Genomic DNA, 15,373 nt, shown 5'->3' with positions numbered 1-15,373 from the left:
CGCCATTTCCGTCCTCACCGGAGAGCTCGGCTTCCATGGCTGCCTCCATGGTGAGTTTGCCGCTGCTTAGCTGTGTCGCGCGTTCCTTCGCCTTTGTCACGTTAGGGCTTGGTCAGGGTGTGGTCTAGTCGGTAGCATGACGTTACAGTGAACCATGGCCTCACCGACGTGGAACACAACGCGCAGCGTTGCCGCACTCTCACCTCCGCGCCACCGCGAAAGCGGGCAGGATTTGTCGACGCATCTCACCTAGTTGCAGTAGCCTCGGTAGACTCGTTCAGATAATGTGGAGCTCATGCGCTTCTCATTGAGCCCTATCATGGCCTATAGTGGCTGGCGTACCATGGCACAGTGCCACCGTGCCGCCATAGCCAGCGACGAGGTAGCTCCGGTGCATCCGTGCTGCCACCACGAGCATCAGTCGACGTGGCTTAGTGAGTAGGTCACGTAGGTGGGGTTGGTTTCGCCGGAGTGCTCATCGTCGGCGAGATAGCACCGGCCGACCACCGTGCTCTGCCTTTAGGTCACTAACCGGTGGACCCCGCTGACCCGTGGGTCCCCTCTGTCAGCGACTGCGATTTAGGGTTTCTGTTATTTCTTTTATAGATTTTTGTACTAACTTTAAAAAATCATAAGTTGAGATGTAGATGTCCATTTTTGGTGAACCAAATTTTGTTGTGTTCCTTATGAAGTGTAGTATTTTATAAAAATATGAGATGTACAGTTCTAGTATTTTTATTGGTGAATAAAATATAGCTAGACCAGTGCTTTTTGAATGTTTACCATTTTGTAAAATGTGTAACTTGAGCTAGGAATGTGATAAAATTGTGATTCCAATTTTGCTGGTCTTGCATTGACATGCTCTAGCTAGAAAAAGTATTAAGCTTGCAGTAAACTTGATTGAAATATGATCTTTCTATTTATCTATTAATAAAAGGTGTTTTTGGAGAAAATTATAGGAATAAAAATATGTAACATTTTGCCCTGCAAATTTTTGTACAGTATTATGGCACAATTATGAAGCTAACAAAAATATAGAATCTATTGTTTGACACTTTTCTATAGGGTTAACTATTTTCACTAAAATAGACCTTGCTAGCTTGCCATTTTTGCATAGGATATTATACATGTGCAAATGGTATGAAATTTTCACAGTAGTCTATTGTGAGTACTAGGGAGCTACTGTATTGTTTTGAGAATTTATTGTGCACATTTGGTATATGTTTATTTATTTCCCCTAATTATCTAATTAAATTAATAAAGGCATTTAAATAAATAGATTGTGCTTGACCATGATGTTCTCAGTGGTGCTTGTGATGCACATGAACTGTTGATGTTAATAGTAAGGCTTAGAAGCAATTAGTGGTATGCAACTAATTAATTATTGCTTTATAATTCAAACAAATGGCTGCATGCATAGTTTCGGTTGTGTGGGTGATTTCATGTTGATAATGACCTTTTCTGTAAAACTTGTTAATAAAAAAGTTGTAGATAACTTACTAATCTACCTAGTGTTAAATTTTCATGGTCATAGGCCTTAGGGTTTAAGAGTTTTGGTTGATAGAAGTTTATTGTCCGAAATGTTTACTTTCTGGATAGATTTGATTAACTGAATTGTTTGACCTAGATAACTCTTGAAACACCTTAAGAGTATTAAAATAAAGTTGTAGTCAATTTCATAAGCTTTCTAGGATGTCTACAACCATATAATTTTGATGTATAGAACTCTAGTTATGGATAAAACAAGTAGTTGTTGTTTTATAGTTCGTTAAATAAATTGCAGAACTGTTTGCTTACGTAATAGAGAAGAGATATGCACCTACTCAGTAGAATAGGATCATTTGTTATTACTTTAACACCATGCTACTGAAAATGCTTATGAGGATGCATTCATCACGTCTTATCATATTATATGTGTCATCACACATGCAATCGCGATATCTTATTCCATGATCATGCATATAGGATCAACCGAGGAGATAATGTTGCTGAAATTCAACGAAGAAGAGGAAGGGGACTAGCAGGAGACTCCTCAAGCCATAGCTCCAGGAGAAGGGGAGCAGTCTCTAGAAGAGCTCCCTGAGTGCCCTGATCACCGACCCACCTCTTTCCTCAAAGGCAAGCCCTGGAGCATTCTAAGTATCCCATGTTATACAAAATACTACTTGAGTCTTTTATGTTTGATGCATTAGGTTATAAGAGTTGATTAAAAACACTTGATGCATGGAACTACCTTGTCCAGATATATACACCTTTAACCCTATGTAGGTCTAGGATCGAATATATGCTTAGTCATGCTTAGACCGGTAGAAGTTGGGTGATTTCCTGTCACCTGCGAAATATAGGTGGATACCGAAGCACGGTTGGCTATATTTGCTATCATGGAAGAGAACCATGGGGTAATGTAAATGGAGGCCGGACGGAGTCAATGTGTAGGTTGACACATGTGATTCCGTCTGTGCCGATTAAGGACCGTAACGTTGTTGGCGCTTCTAACAAGATTGAACGCATGTCTATCACTTAGGTGGCCGAATAACTCGTTCCGACCATGAAGTCGAGTAGCTCAACTCAGGGCGGGCCCTGTTCTGTAAAAGTGCGCACTCTGGATTGTAGTAAGGATGTGTGGGGAGCCAGACGTGAGCCCAAGGATAGGTCGGGTCTGAACGTCCTGGCAGCTGGTTGTCCTTGATTGTGCGGCGCTAGGCGAACCCACGAAATGTGGACTTGAGTTCTACCAAAGGTGACCTAAGGTGACCGTTGATCTAGTCTGCCTGGGTTTGTATTAGGAATAAATTCCTAGCTGGTTGAAATTGATTCGAATCACTATCTCTCTCGAATAGTGAGAAACTTGGCTAGTCCCAACATCGTAGTAATTGTATTATGGAATGTGATTGTTCGGATAAACATAGAATTACTACACCTGCTATAGTTACTATTGTATGTTATTAAATGATATACTACATGTTTGGCATGGGATAGTTGCTAATTTAGAGATAAATAGCTATAATTAACTTTATGACCAAAGTATAATTGTATAACTGAGTTAACCGCTTTTATGTAAAATGTTATCAAGCTACCTCCACTTATAAGGCCTTGCATAATCCTTGGAGTCAATTTATTTATGGTTTATGATAGGTAAGTCTAGCTGAGTACCTTCTCGTACTTAGGGTTTTATTCCCATTGTTGTAGATGGTACCGTCTATCACGGCTATTGCAAGAACTGCTTCTATCCCGTCGTGGATGAGGACTGAGCCATCTTTAATAATCCTTCTTATATGCTTTTGTGGATTGTGATCATGAGTTGGCACTGTATTTGAACTATGTTGACAAATGCTAGTTTCAAACTTAATTTGCTTCTGCTACTATCTATCGAACTTGGTTTGTAATAACTCTATTCCGTACTCTGATGAATGAACTATATCTATAAACTTTATGTAACATGTGACATGTATGTTGAATCATGTACGATCTTGGTTGTATGTGGATCGTTTATCGAGACCCGTCGTAGTACTCGATGGACTGCCGGGTTTATATGGGCTCAAGTATGACAGTGCGACCGCTTGTCGGACGCCATTATACTTGTGCTCTTATAAATTGGTCGGTTCTGCGACACACACCAACCTCACCATGCATAGTCTATATCGTATAGTTTGGCATGAACCCCCTGGTAATCAAGTGCATTCGTACAGACTCAATTTGAGCCCATTTCGTTTGATTCATGCAATCTTTGCATGGGCAGAAGACAGGGTTCCCATTCCTAGCATGGGCTTTGGCATTGGTGATAAACTGGCTGACACCATGCATGTACTGCTTGTCCGTTCGGGACAGATGCATCCACTCTCGATCCATCTCTACGCCATGCATGCTTCCTAAACAACAATTGTAGCTCAAAAGTACCATTTATTCTACATTTATTTAATTTAGTCACCCCATTTTTGGAAAACATTATTGTACACTAATTATTGAAAATTTGAAATTGGTAGCCCCGGCCATATAAATTGAAAATTATAGCTCCATAAATAAACAATTATTGCACAATAATGAAGAACAATTATTCTACGCGATGCCACATAAAAATAGAGACACTAATTTAAAAAAAGACTAAAATTGGAGACATGACCATGTACAACAATATAGCTCCAAACAATGTGTTGGTATGTGACACATGGATTAATTTGGTCACTAAAATTGTAAAAGAATCTACTCTACTCTTATTAAGAACTAATTATAGCATCACATACTAACAATGATCTTGACCACCATGTAATTAGCTAGGATTTTAAACGTATTCAAAGACACCAACCTTTTGGATGATGGATTCACCACAATTTGCTTACAAGCCTTGCACAAAGTCCACTTGGAAAAGTGCTCTCTAGAATGGAGAAAGAACTAGAATGAGAATCAAGCAATGTAGCCATCGAAACAACGCTAATTAAGCAACAAAATCAAAGGAGTTGATGTTTGTTACTAACCTTAAAGCAAAAAGATCAAGCCGCAACAATGGAGGGAGCGACCCAAATGCATGCCTCTGTGCTAGCGATGGAAGAAAGGAGGAAGGAGAGGACGGCGCCAGTTTTTTGTACTGCTACTTTATCACCGCCGGTTCTTGGCTCGGACCAACAGTGATAGCACCAAATCACTGTCGGCTCTTGGTTAGAACCAGCAGTGATAAGTGGCCGCCAACTCACTACCGGCGCAAGCCACAAACCGGCAGTGATGTGATCCTTCACTACTGGTTTTAGCCCAGCCCAAATCATTTTCTCATTTTCAAGCTCGGAACCGGCCGTAAAGGTACATCACTGCCAGTTCTCATAAATCTGGCAGTGATGAGACCGACAGTGATGTCCAAATCTGTAATAGTGGATACTTCCTTTTCTGTTAGGCGCTACTATGGTGGGAACTAGAGTATAGGCGGTCGTGTTGAACAGAAAATGTTCATCATTTTAGCCATTTAGGCCTTGTTTGCAACACGAGAAAATTTTCATGTCCTTGCTTGTTTCTTACGAATTGAACTGATTTCTATAAAATTCATGCATTCCGAACACACCTTCAGAATTATACAGACCACTTTCAGTGTTGACCACCCTGTGCTCGGCCCAACCAAAGCCCATAGGATCTGAAGGCATGAATTATTTTTTGATGCAACTATTTTTAAAGATGATCCGCTTAACATGCCCACCTATGTTAATCAATTTTTAGAGATGGACCCTTATAATGTTTGCCTCTATTAATAGTAATTTTCAGAGATGGGCTTCTTATGTTAATTAATTAACAAACACAGATGTATAGATGTCCACCTCTATCTATTAAAAGTCGATTAACAGAGGCGGGCTTTTTCCTGGAGGCCGTCTAATCATTTACAGAGATAGTCTCTAGATGTGCTCGTCTCTGTTAATTAGAGAGACTCTCTCTTAAAATCATTTTTGTAATATGCATCTTAAGAAGTCAACATCCGTTAATGGATTAACGAGACGGATGTCATAGAGCGATCACCTCAGTTAATAGTCGATTAACAGAGGTGGTCATCTTAGAATCCTCGCCAGTGTTAATGACTAATTAATAGAGGAGAGTGTTTGCTTGAGCGAGTCCAATTATTTACAAAGACGACACCATAAGATGTCTGTCACTGTTAATAAGGGGGGCTTGTCTTCAAAAATTCTTTTTTTATAGTGAAAAGAACTGTGGAATGTACCAGAGATCGGATTCGTGTTTTGGTGATGAAACCATATGACATTATGACTAATCATCACTATTTCTTATTACAAATTGAACATAAATGTCATAATATAAAATAGAATTAGCCATTCTTATCTAAAATACAAATTCAGTGAATGAGTAATACAAATTCAGGTGGGGATCCTCTCCTCCCCTCCCCCCCCCCCCCCCCCCCCGGTTGACCTTAAAAAATACATCTAAAATAAATAAAATAAAATAGAAGTAGCAGATTGCAGAGTTTTTCTTCATCGAGTAGAAGTAGCTTAGCATTTTGACTCGTCTCTCATCTAGCTCAATTTTCATTTATTTGGAGCTCAAAGATTGGGGCGGCCACCTTGTTTCTTTTTTCTTTTCTTTTCTTTTTTTTGAACGTAAGCGACCACCTTGTTTTCCATCCGAAGTTTTTTTTGAATGGAAGTCTATCCCATCCATATATGGTTGCAGCACCTTCGGAATCTGAACACCATCCTCTCTCTGGTATGTCTCCAGAACACAGCAGAGAGTTCTCTCTGTTGCGGTCAATGTAGAGTTGAGTGTGTGAACATACTTGTTGGACTGTGTCACCATGCTTTCTCTGGCCATAGGTCATTCCGAGCCTCCTTGCTTGATAGTCTGTACAATTTGAGCATGACACTAGTTCCCTGTAGGTTTTCGATGCTGGGAACCATCCTTCTAGGTCATACTTCTTCGCCGCGGAGTTGTTAAGAGGACCGGATTCAACACTGACAACATGGCCTGCTATGCCAAGCTCCTTGTAGAAATCTTCCGCGTTCCTAATCATCTCTTCGTGCATTTCCCATGAATCATTGCCATCTGGGCTTGTGATGCAGAACTGTTCAACCTTTTCGAACTCGTGCGTTCTGAAGATACCAGCTGTGTCTCGCCCATGTGAACCAGCTTCTTTCCGAAAGCACGTTGAGAAGCCAACGTACCTAATTGGCAACTGATCAGGATGAAACTGCTCACCTTGATGAAGGACGGCCAATGGTTGTTCCGCCGTGGCGATAAAGAACTTCCCTTCTCCTTCCACTTTGTAAAGCTCCTCGTCGTATTGTGATAGCTGAGCACACTTTCCCATGGCTTCCTTCGTCATGCGGCCCCGTTCGTCTTACCCTATATTCGACTTGTTCGGCTTCTTTTTTTCAGCCGGAACAGTATTTTTCTCTCACAACAATTCAGCCAGAACAGTGTTTTTCAGTCAGTTTCAGCCAAATTTCTGCCGGCCAAACAGGGCATATAGCCTCGTTTTCTCAGGAAAGCTATGCAGAATCTTTGCAGTGCCTCATTCAGGAGGGCACCTTCCTCTATCAAATAGAAGCCCCTTCCACCTGAAGCTGCAACACCCTTCTTAAACTCGACAATGTCAGTTGCTATGCAAAGATCCACGTGGTTCATGAGTTTTCCACCCACCCTCCTCTCTCCAAATCCACGCACGAGAACATTGTTGGCCTCGTCGTCGCTAACGGGCACACATTCATGCAAGATGTTGCCAATAGTCATGAGCTTGGCTTCAAGCTTGGCCTTTGCCTCCCGCTCCTCGGCTTCCATGGCAGCCTGACACTTCTTGATCTCGTTCGTGCCATCCATGAGCTTCTGCGCCTCCTCCTCTTGCTTGCCTGTCCTGAGCTTTCCAATCTTCTTGCTAGCGACGTTGAGCTCCTGCCGGTCCTTGTCCAAGTCGAACCGCAATTGGCGCCATGCTTCATCGAGGGCAATGACCTCGTCAACTAGCTCGACAGAGGCAAAACGATTCAGCTGAGACAGGCGGACAAGATCCGGCTTGCCGTCGCATTTGTTCTCTCCCGTGCGCAATAGATTGATGTCTAGCATCTTGGCGGATGACTTTGGACGGAAAATTTGTTGGGTGCAGGCGAGGCGTGATGATCCAGAACCGGGAATGTATATACACCGGCCGGCAGATCCAGGAGAACTTGCTAGTCGTTCGCCGGTGGTGGACTCACGGCAACTCGAGGAGGCCTAAGACTGTCTCCAGAAATAACCCAAACACGATACCCCATTCAGTAGTATAGGTCACCTACAGTAAAAAGCTCTCGCAACCAAATCTCGCCTTCTCCAACAGACCCAGACCCAAATCCAGGCCCCTCTCTCTCTCTCCCTCGTAGGGAGCCCGGCGCCCCTCTATTCGTTTCATCACCACGAGCGGCGCGGGCGCGGTGAGGGGAGGGCCGCCTCCGATGGCCACGGGCATGGCGCGGGGAGGGCCACCACGAGCGGCGTGGGCGCGTCCGCATCCGACGTGGGCGAGGCTGCCTCCGCCGGCCACCACGAGCGGCGCGGGCAAGGCGAGGGGAGGGCCGCCTCCGCCGGCCACGGGCGCGGCGCCGAGGCTGCCTCCGCCGTTGGACCACGAGAGGCGCGGGGGCGACGCTGGGAGGGCCTCCACGAGCGGCGCGGGTGATGGAGGCCATGGCTGGCGAGCTCCGGGCGGCCGTCGTATTGCTCGACCTCTTCGGCAAGGCGCGCACCACCGGGCGTGGCTCTGCCGACCGCGAGCGTCAGCTCCGCCGCGAGCTCCGCTCCGCCGGCCTCCGTCGCACAGGCGCCTCCATCTATAGTGGTTTGCGTTGCGTTGCGACTTGCCGGCGAGGCAAAATGGCTGCCTTGTTTGCGTTCGCCGTTGGAGCGTGATTTTGGTACGCAAAACACTGTGCACGATGGATTTTGCGATTGCGTCGCCGTTTGCGTGCGTTGTTGGAGACAGTCTAATACTACTTTACTATACCTAGTGTGTATGTGCTCAAAAAAAAACTAGTGTTTGTATATATGGGGCGGGGCCCATCAAATTGGGGGTCCAGGGTGGGCCCTGCTCTGAGCTGCGTATTTAAATAATTTTATTAGATAAATAATCGTGCCTGTCATCAGATATCTTCCAATCCTTCTCAAAAAAAAAAATCAGATGTCCTCCAATCCTGGCTCTAGGGGGAGAAAAAGAGTAGTGCATCGGCCGTTGCTGATTGTGAATGATGTGGTGCCTCTAAAGACCTGCGTCTGCACCAAATTCTTATTTGGCGTGTGTGCGTCACTCCCCCAAATGCCGCACGCGCGAGGATGGCAGCGAATCCGAATGCAAAAGGGGCGGGTGATGGGTGGGACAGCCGGCGACGAGGTCGCCGGAGGCTGAGGCGGTGGTGGTTAGGGTTTTCAGGAAGCCCTCCATGGCCAGCGGGCTTAGAAAGAGAAGGGTCTGACGGTGGTGGCGGGTTGAGGGGCGACAAGTGAGGCGGCGGTGGTGCCGCCGAGCGGGTGGTGGTAGACAATCGGATGGGCGGTGCCCGTGGCGAGGGCGAGGAGTAACCGGACGAATTCACTGATTAGGATTAGAAAAGGACGGGATGGTTCAACGGGGATGGACAGCGAGCGAAAAGGTCACCGGTGGGCTGGGCGGTGGTCGAGGTGGACGGAGGAGGGGCTGCACGGAGGAAGAAGATGATCAAGGAGGGGGAAGACTGTGGGTCCGTATCCGCAGCAGCGTGCGCGTCGGGTGAGAGGCTCGGCATCTGAATGGCATGAGACATGACCGCACGGGACATCGGTGGACACTCACCAACCATAATTCGAATCGCACAAGAAACACGGACGGCAAATGGACGACGAGTTGTCTCACGCGGACGCGTTCTGCCTTCTGCGCCAATCTCGATGTCACCAACCCCAAAACTCAGTCATCATTCATCAACGATAGTGCCACCTCACACATCATTTTTTACGCAATAGGATTAGATTCTATGTGTCTGTATGTATAACAAGTATATAAATTAAAAATGTATCTACTGATCGATCTACACGCAAGAATTTAAATCAGCTAAGGTAAAAGTAAAAAAAAAACAGAGTAAAAAGGTCAGCCTAAAAACTGCCGATCACTACCACGCTACCACGAGCCCAGCGGCCACGGCTACGGCGCCGACCAACGCGGTCCACGGTCGGGAGCTTGCGCTGGCGGCGCTGTCCATGTCCCGGCTGCTGGTGGCCGGCGGCGCGACGCCCTTGAAGTTGGGGTTGCCCCCGTACAGGTTCTGGATGCCCGCGACGTCGTCCTCGGCCAGGTCCACCTTCCTGGTGCGCGAGGTGATGGTCGGGTACATGATGGCGTTGGGCTCCGCCGAGTGGCCGAGGCCGAGGAGGTGCCCGATCTCGTGCACCGCCACGGACTGGAGGTCCACGGCCACGTCCGAGGACGCGCGCGACACGTCGCCGGTGGCGACCCACGCCTCGGCGGCGTCCAGGTGGAACCGCCCGTCCGTCGGGGAGAAGGCGTGCGCCAGCGTGCCCAGGGGCCCGTCGAACGCCTCGCCGTCGCCGTGGTCCCCCGCGTAGAAGCCGATAGTGATGTCGGCATCCTTCGGCGACGCGGTCTCCGTGAAGTTGAGCGTCGTGGCCGCGGACCACCGCGCGAACGCGCGCGCGAACACCTGGCTCAGCGTCGCCCGGTCGATGGACGTCAGGGAGGTCTGCGTGATGGCGTACGTGAGGCTCTTCTTGGAGCGCGGCCACGCCGGGGAACCCGGGAAGTAGGTGAAGAGGTTCCGGCCGTGGACGTGCGACGACGAGGTGCCGGCGCCGCCGCCCATGGTGGACGTGCCGTTGATGATGTCCGCGACGCCGCACCGCGGAGCCATCATCTGGGCCACCGTGGACGCGTCCATTGTTCCGGTGACGTCGAGGCCGAAGTTGCGCTGGTACACCTTGATGGCTTCCTCCAGGTCGGCGTCGAAGATGTCGTTGAACCCGGACGACTCGGGGAGGTAGCCGAAGTGGGAGAGGTAGTCCTTGACCTTGGCGAGGCCCTGCTGCTGCTCGCCGAAGTGGCAACCGGTGAGGTTCTGGAACGCCGACCAAGGGTTTGGGATCTTGGACGCGATGGAAGCAAAACCGGATGGCAAGTCGGCCGACGAAACTGGTGCGACGACAAGCATCGCCACCGCCATGGCGGCGATCAGGAGGAGAGGAGAGGTGGTGGTGCTGGCCATTGCAACCTTTCGGGGGAGAAGGGAAGAAGCTCTGAGGAAGAATGGATGAGGCTGGACAATTGGGCGATGTTTTTGAAGGGTGACGGGTCGTCCAAAGACGACTATTTGGTCAGCCGGCTAAAGATGGGAGAACAGGAACCCTTCTTTGTAGCATTTTGTCAAAAAAAAAAACTTCTTTGTAGCATGATCATAGTTTAAAAGGCGGTTAGACGTCCAGGCGAGTGCTCGGTACGCCTGGACGCCTAGGCCACGAGGCGCTACTGTTTCCCAGGCGAGCTGGGTACGCCTGAACGCCTTGAAAACTATGAGCATGATTGGTGCGGAGTTTGGTTGGGTCAAGCTGGGGAATGAGTTTCGTGTTTGTTGTGTGTATAATGGTCAATATGTTAGTGACAGGGCCTGTGAGGACTTGCTCCTGGGAAAGTATGTGAAGAAGCTTCGTTGTTCTTACTCAAGTAATCAAGTTGGTATAGCGCTACAGGCAAAGAAAAAATGTTTAGGAGAGGGCAATGATAGTGCCCATGTGCATGAGTTGTAGCAATTAGCGCTTGATATTGTTTTTTTGTAAGTAACAGGGACGAAATTGTTGAAGGGCCCTAGTCCAACTAGAAAGAAACCAGAAAGAGTCATTGAGATATGGACAAGGGACATTCGTGGTGGCATAAGAACAACTTGGAGCCGTCGCAGTTGAAGGGCTACGGCTCCATGTCCTCGTATGACTATTCTTCTTCTTATTGATTGATAGAAATCCTTAATACCTCATTTGCTACGTTCTATCCCACAAATATATCCCTACTATCATCACCAATATATTTCAACACTGGAATTTTCCAGTTCCGACAGTTACAAGAGCAGCAGTAAAAACTTCTTAGCGTCATTCAGTTTAGTGGTTACTTAACACCAACCCGAGAAAACAGTGTGAAAAAAGGGGGAGAGCAACACATTGGAACAAAGAAATGTTAACAGCTACTGGATTCCAAGGTGGTCCAGAAACCCATCCTTCTAACAAAGACATCTTCCAGTAGATGACCTATGAACTAGGTCGGTCAACCACAATTATGGTCTTTAATTGATGGAAAAGGTCTACAACAACAACAATAACACGCTTCTCATAATGGCATCTTAGAAGGAGTACCTGGATGGGACCAATGGAATGTTTCAGATTACAGAAATTTCTGAAATGTGATGCTTTTCATGGTGGCACATGGAAATACCTGGAAGGCGCGGGTATTTTTTTGGAGTGGCATGTTCTTTGATGTATATAACAGCTGTTCGTTGACCATGAGGTCCCATTGATTCAACTGAGAACAAAAAGTTTAACATGTTACCAGCTTTATGTTTTGTTGCAACCTGAAAGGCTGGATGATGTTGGAGCAAAATAATGGTGTACAATAATAATGAGCACATGAATGAGGTCAACATTTGTGTTTGACTTCAACTACCATAGGATATCTCATTCCAGAATTTACTGATGAAATGATAAAATGCTTAAAAAATGCAAAGTAGCAATAGACAATAGTACTGTATCACGTTGAAAGTACACCAGCGAGCTATAGTCAAGGAGGGGAATTCACTATAGGCAATATGAGCTATTAATTCATCTAATACTTTTTTTATTTATTTTGCTCTGTAGAACACTGAACTTTTATGATTTTTTTCTGTGGACACTAAATAGACTATGGAGGTTTTTTTTTTCTTAACCGTGTCATGCACACCAAGTCACATTTTATCAGTTCCCTAAGACCAATGCCCCTTTTTTTACAAGAGAAAGTGAGAGAATAAAATTGCAAGAACACAAAATCCTTCTGCACACTTAAAAGCAGGAGACAATACCATTACATAACTCAAGCATGGAACCACCCAATTTCCGTACTGCACCTTCTGCATTTCTTACTTCTTCCTGTACCAAAAAAAAAGATGTGAAATTAAAGTGCTGAATCCAATTCCGAGCAAGCAATATATATAGTTTCGGAAACTATGTGGATAAGTGTTTGCAGTGTCCAATGGTATCACAGCTAGTAAGACAAGAAAATCCAAGACTTACATGGGGATCATGTCCTTTTGCAGCTATAAACAAACCACCAATGCGAACCAATGGGATGCAATACTCCGCTGCAAAAGAGGACTCTAGATAATTTGCTAAAACAGGTCTTGTAATATAAATTCAAATATCGCATACCAAGAACTTTCAGTTCAGCAACGGCTCTTGCAGCTACTATATCATATTTTTCTCTGAAATCAAGACTTTGGCCAACTTTCTGTCCTATAAAGCCACGCAAAGAAAATGGTTATTTTTAATAATGCAGATAGATTCCTCTGCAGGTAACATAACAACAATGTAAGCGTGCCATGGCTAGTTTCATGGTAGGCAAGAAGTGTTTCCAGAAAATCAATCTCTTCACCCGGAAACAAATAGAAGCATATCTACTCAAGGACTAATAAGTAATAACTATAGTAGAATCAGCACAAATGAATTGAAGACCTAACAACTATAGTAGTGCAACAAAAGATATAGATTTCTTAAAACAACAAACGTGCAATCTAGGACCACCGTCCTAGGTGTTTCCCAAAAAAATTCTAGTACTCCCTTTAGGCGTGGCCCAAGTACATTTCTCAATGCTCCCAGCCCAACAAACTTCATCGCCTGCGCAGCTGCACCTATCTACATCTCTCGCATGCATGTGCCCACAGTGATGCCCTCTCCCTTGTCTCTTGTCCTCTCCTCTCGTTCTTGTCCCTGCGAAACCCGAGCAGAGAGCTGGTGGCAGCCAAATCAACAGGCGTCGACCGGCAAGCAGCGGTGCGCCAGCATGGCCAAATTGAGCAATGGGGTAGCGAAGGCTAGACCGCCAGACGTTGGAGGCTGGCCATGACCCATGGCCGGAAGAGAGTACAGTAGGTCACAAGCCTAGCTGCAGGCTGCAGTCTTGCAGGTGGCTTGCAGCGTTTCCCCAGTCTGCCCTTGCTCTATTTCAATCCTGAACTCCCCAATCCTAGGAGCATAGAAGGGACTCTGTTTGAGCTGCAGAACAATCTATGTTATCTATCAAAAGCTTGTTGTGTGCCTGATGGCTGATGCCACTCGTAGCAGTTGAACGCTACAACACTATTGTAGGGAACCAGTTCAATTTCTTAGCCTTCTAACACTGAACTTGGCCTTCAGCCTCACGACCATGGTTTGTCATCTTTCAACTGTATGGCAATGTTCCTTGATCAATAACCATCATGTGTTTATACTGTAAAAAGGTTCAGAAGGAATATGTGCTGTGTTTTCACAATATTTTAATAGCTCCAAATTCATATATATAACCAAGGAAGAGAGAAGCATTGCTTGATTAAGTCAAAGCAGACTAGATAAATTTGGTGATGCCATAATTTTGATTTTGAATAAATATACCCGTTCATACTACAAGAAATCTGACTGATACCCCACCTTATGTATTGAAGTTTTAGGTATTCTTACTGTAGATCTGACATGGTTGCTACAGTACTACCTTGGTTTCTTGATTAGAATTTGAGGCCAATTAGATTTTGTGTTATGTGCAACATTGAATGTTTTCTTTGCGGAGTCTAATTCACACATCTATTTAAAAACTTTAGTCCTATATTCATTGCATGAAATGATCTATTTGTTAAACGAGCACTGCTACACTGGGGTGATGTCAATGAATTTATTTTGTACTGCAGCATGTTTTATCATGTTTGTTGTACAATCAAACATGGAATTGTGATATCTTCTAAATTATGCATTTTATCTTTTGTCTATATGAGCTGTCGGTATGTACGCCATAAATATTTGGCAGCATAATAGCATATGCTAAGCTTAAAACCATCTTACCTCAGCTCGGTCACACACCACGTCCACATTTGACAATTCCATGGCTTCAACGGCATGCTCCAAGAAGGTGCATCGCTTCCGCATCGACTCCAACAGTGTAAATTTCCAGCCTGAAACCAAGGAAACAAATCGAGATTGCAACAACCAAATCAACCACAACTAGTTTTCCCAGCCACATCACAACACCAATTAACTGGAAAAGAGGGGTGTTTACTCGGCCGCGCAACGGCAAGGATCAGGCCCGGGAGCCCGGCGCCGGAGCCAACGTCGATAAGGCTGACCCCGTCGATGGCGCCGCCAGCGGAGGTGGAACGGCCGCGGTACGCGCGCTCCAGCGGTGGCAGCATGGCGAGGGAGTCCGCCACGTGGCGCGTCATGACCTCGGCCTCGTTGGTGACGGCGGTGAGGTTCATCCTCTGAACAGATTCGAGAGAGTGAGAGACGCACGCGCAGGACAGCGCCTCGCCGTGGGAAGCGTTCCGTGCCTAGGGATGTCAGGTGTGGTAGCTGCGGAGCTCAGGGGTTCGGGTCACTGACCTGGTTCCATTCAAGGAGAGTGTCCACGAAGACGGTGACCTGGCGCTGCTGCGGCGGCGAGAGGGAGGAGGTGGTGGCGGCGGCGGCAGAGGAGGAGGCGACGGTCGCAGTGGTCCGGCGGTTGAGGAGGGGGTGACGCGGACGGTGGCGCCGCCCGAGGAGGAGGCTAGGGAAGAGAACGCCGCGGCCGGCGGCGGTGCTGCTGCTGCAATAGCAGAGCGACATCTCTCGCGGCGGCGGCCGCGGGGCTTTGGATGGGGTTTGTCAAGTGGATACGTGCTTTAGCAGAGAAAACGTA

At 46.5% G+C, this 15,373-nt stretch overlaps 2 protein-coding genes and 1 pseudogene across 3 annotated transcripts; all 3 read right to left on the bottom strand.

The window, feature by feature from the left end:
- Positions 1–5,797: 5,797 nt before the first annotated feature.
- On the bottom strand, positions 5,798–7,545 carry LOC136525906 (serine--tRNA ligase-like; annotated as a pseudogene).
- Positions 7,546–9,479: 1,934 nt separating this feature from the next.
- Positions 9,480–10,831, bottom strand: LOC136529749 (metalloendoproteinase 2-MMP-like). Its single transcript, XM_066522821.1, has one exon. The coding sequence runs from the start codon at positions 10,698–10,700 to the stop codon at positions 9,594–9,596; it is 1,107 nt and encodes a 368-aa protein (XP_066378918.1). The 5' UTR covers positions 10,701–10,831; the 3' UTR covers positions 9,480–9,593.
- Positions 10,832–11,548: 717 nt separating this feature from the next.
- Positions 11,549–15,348, bottom strand: LOC136527906 (uncharacterized). Of its 2 annotated transcripts, none has more exons than XM_066520764.1 (8): positions 15,076–15,348; positions 14,753–14,954; positions 14,539–14,648; positions 12,880–12,958; positions 12,745–12,812; positions 12,534–12,600; positions 11,915–12,058; positions 11,549–11,835 (listed from the first exon to the last, which is right to left on the bottom strand). In XM_066520764.1, the coding sequence occupies exons 1-8, from the start codon at positions 15,298–15,300 to the stop codon at positions 11,810–11,812; spliced, it is 921 nt and encodes a 306-aa protein (XP_066376861.1). In that variant the 5' UTR covers positions 15,301–15,348; the 3' UTR covers positions 11,549–11,809. The 2 variants fall into 2 exon arrangements, with proteins under 2 accessions (XP_066376861.1, XP_066376862.1); XM_066520765.1 differs by having other exon boundaries at positions 11,915–12,001.
- Between the last annotated feature and the right edge of the window lie 25 nt (positions 15,349–15,373).

The sequence above is a fragment of the Miscanthus floridulus genome, chromosome 19 (assembly GCF_019320115.1).
Source record: "Miscanthus floridulus cultivar M001 chromosome 19, ASM1932011v1, whole genome shotgun sequence".
NCBI classification, from domain to species: Eukaryota; Viridiplantae; Streptophyta; class Magnoliopsida; order Poales; family Poaceae; genus Miscanthus; species Miscanthus floridulus.
Note: the sequence above shows the minus strand (reverse complement) of the source record. Positions and strands in the feature narration are given on the sequence as shown.

Coding starts and splice junctions, on each gene's coding strand:
- LOC136529749 (XM_066522821.1), bottom strand. CDS start 10,700: ATGGCCAGCACCACCACCTCTCCTCTCCTCCTGATCGCCGCCATGGCG.
- LOC136527906 (XM_066520764.1), bottom strand. CDS start 15,300: ATGTCGCTCTGCTATTGCAGCAGCAGCACCGCCGCCGGCCGCGGCGTT. Junction 12,813..12,879: donor TGCTGAACTGAAAGTTCTTG/GTATGCGATATT, acceptor CCTCTTTTGCAG/CGGAGTATTGCATCCCATTG. Junction 12,059..12,533: donor CATGCTTGAGTTATGTAATG/GTATTGTCTCCT, acceptor AACATCATCCAG/CCTTTCAGGTTGCAACAAAA.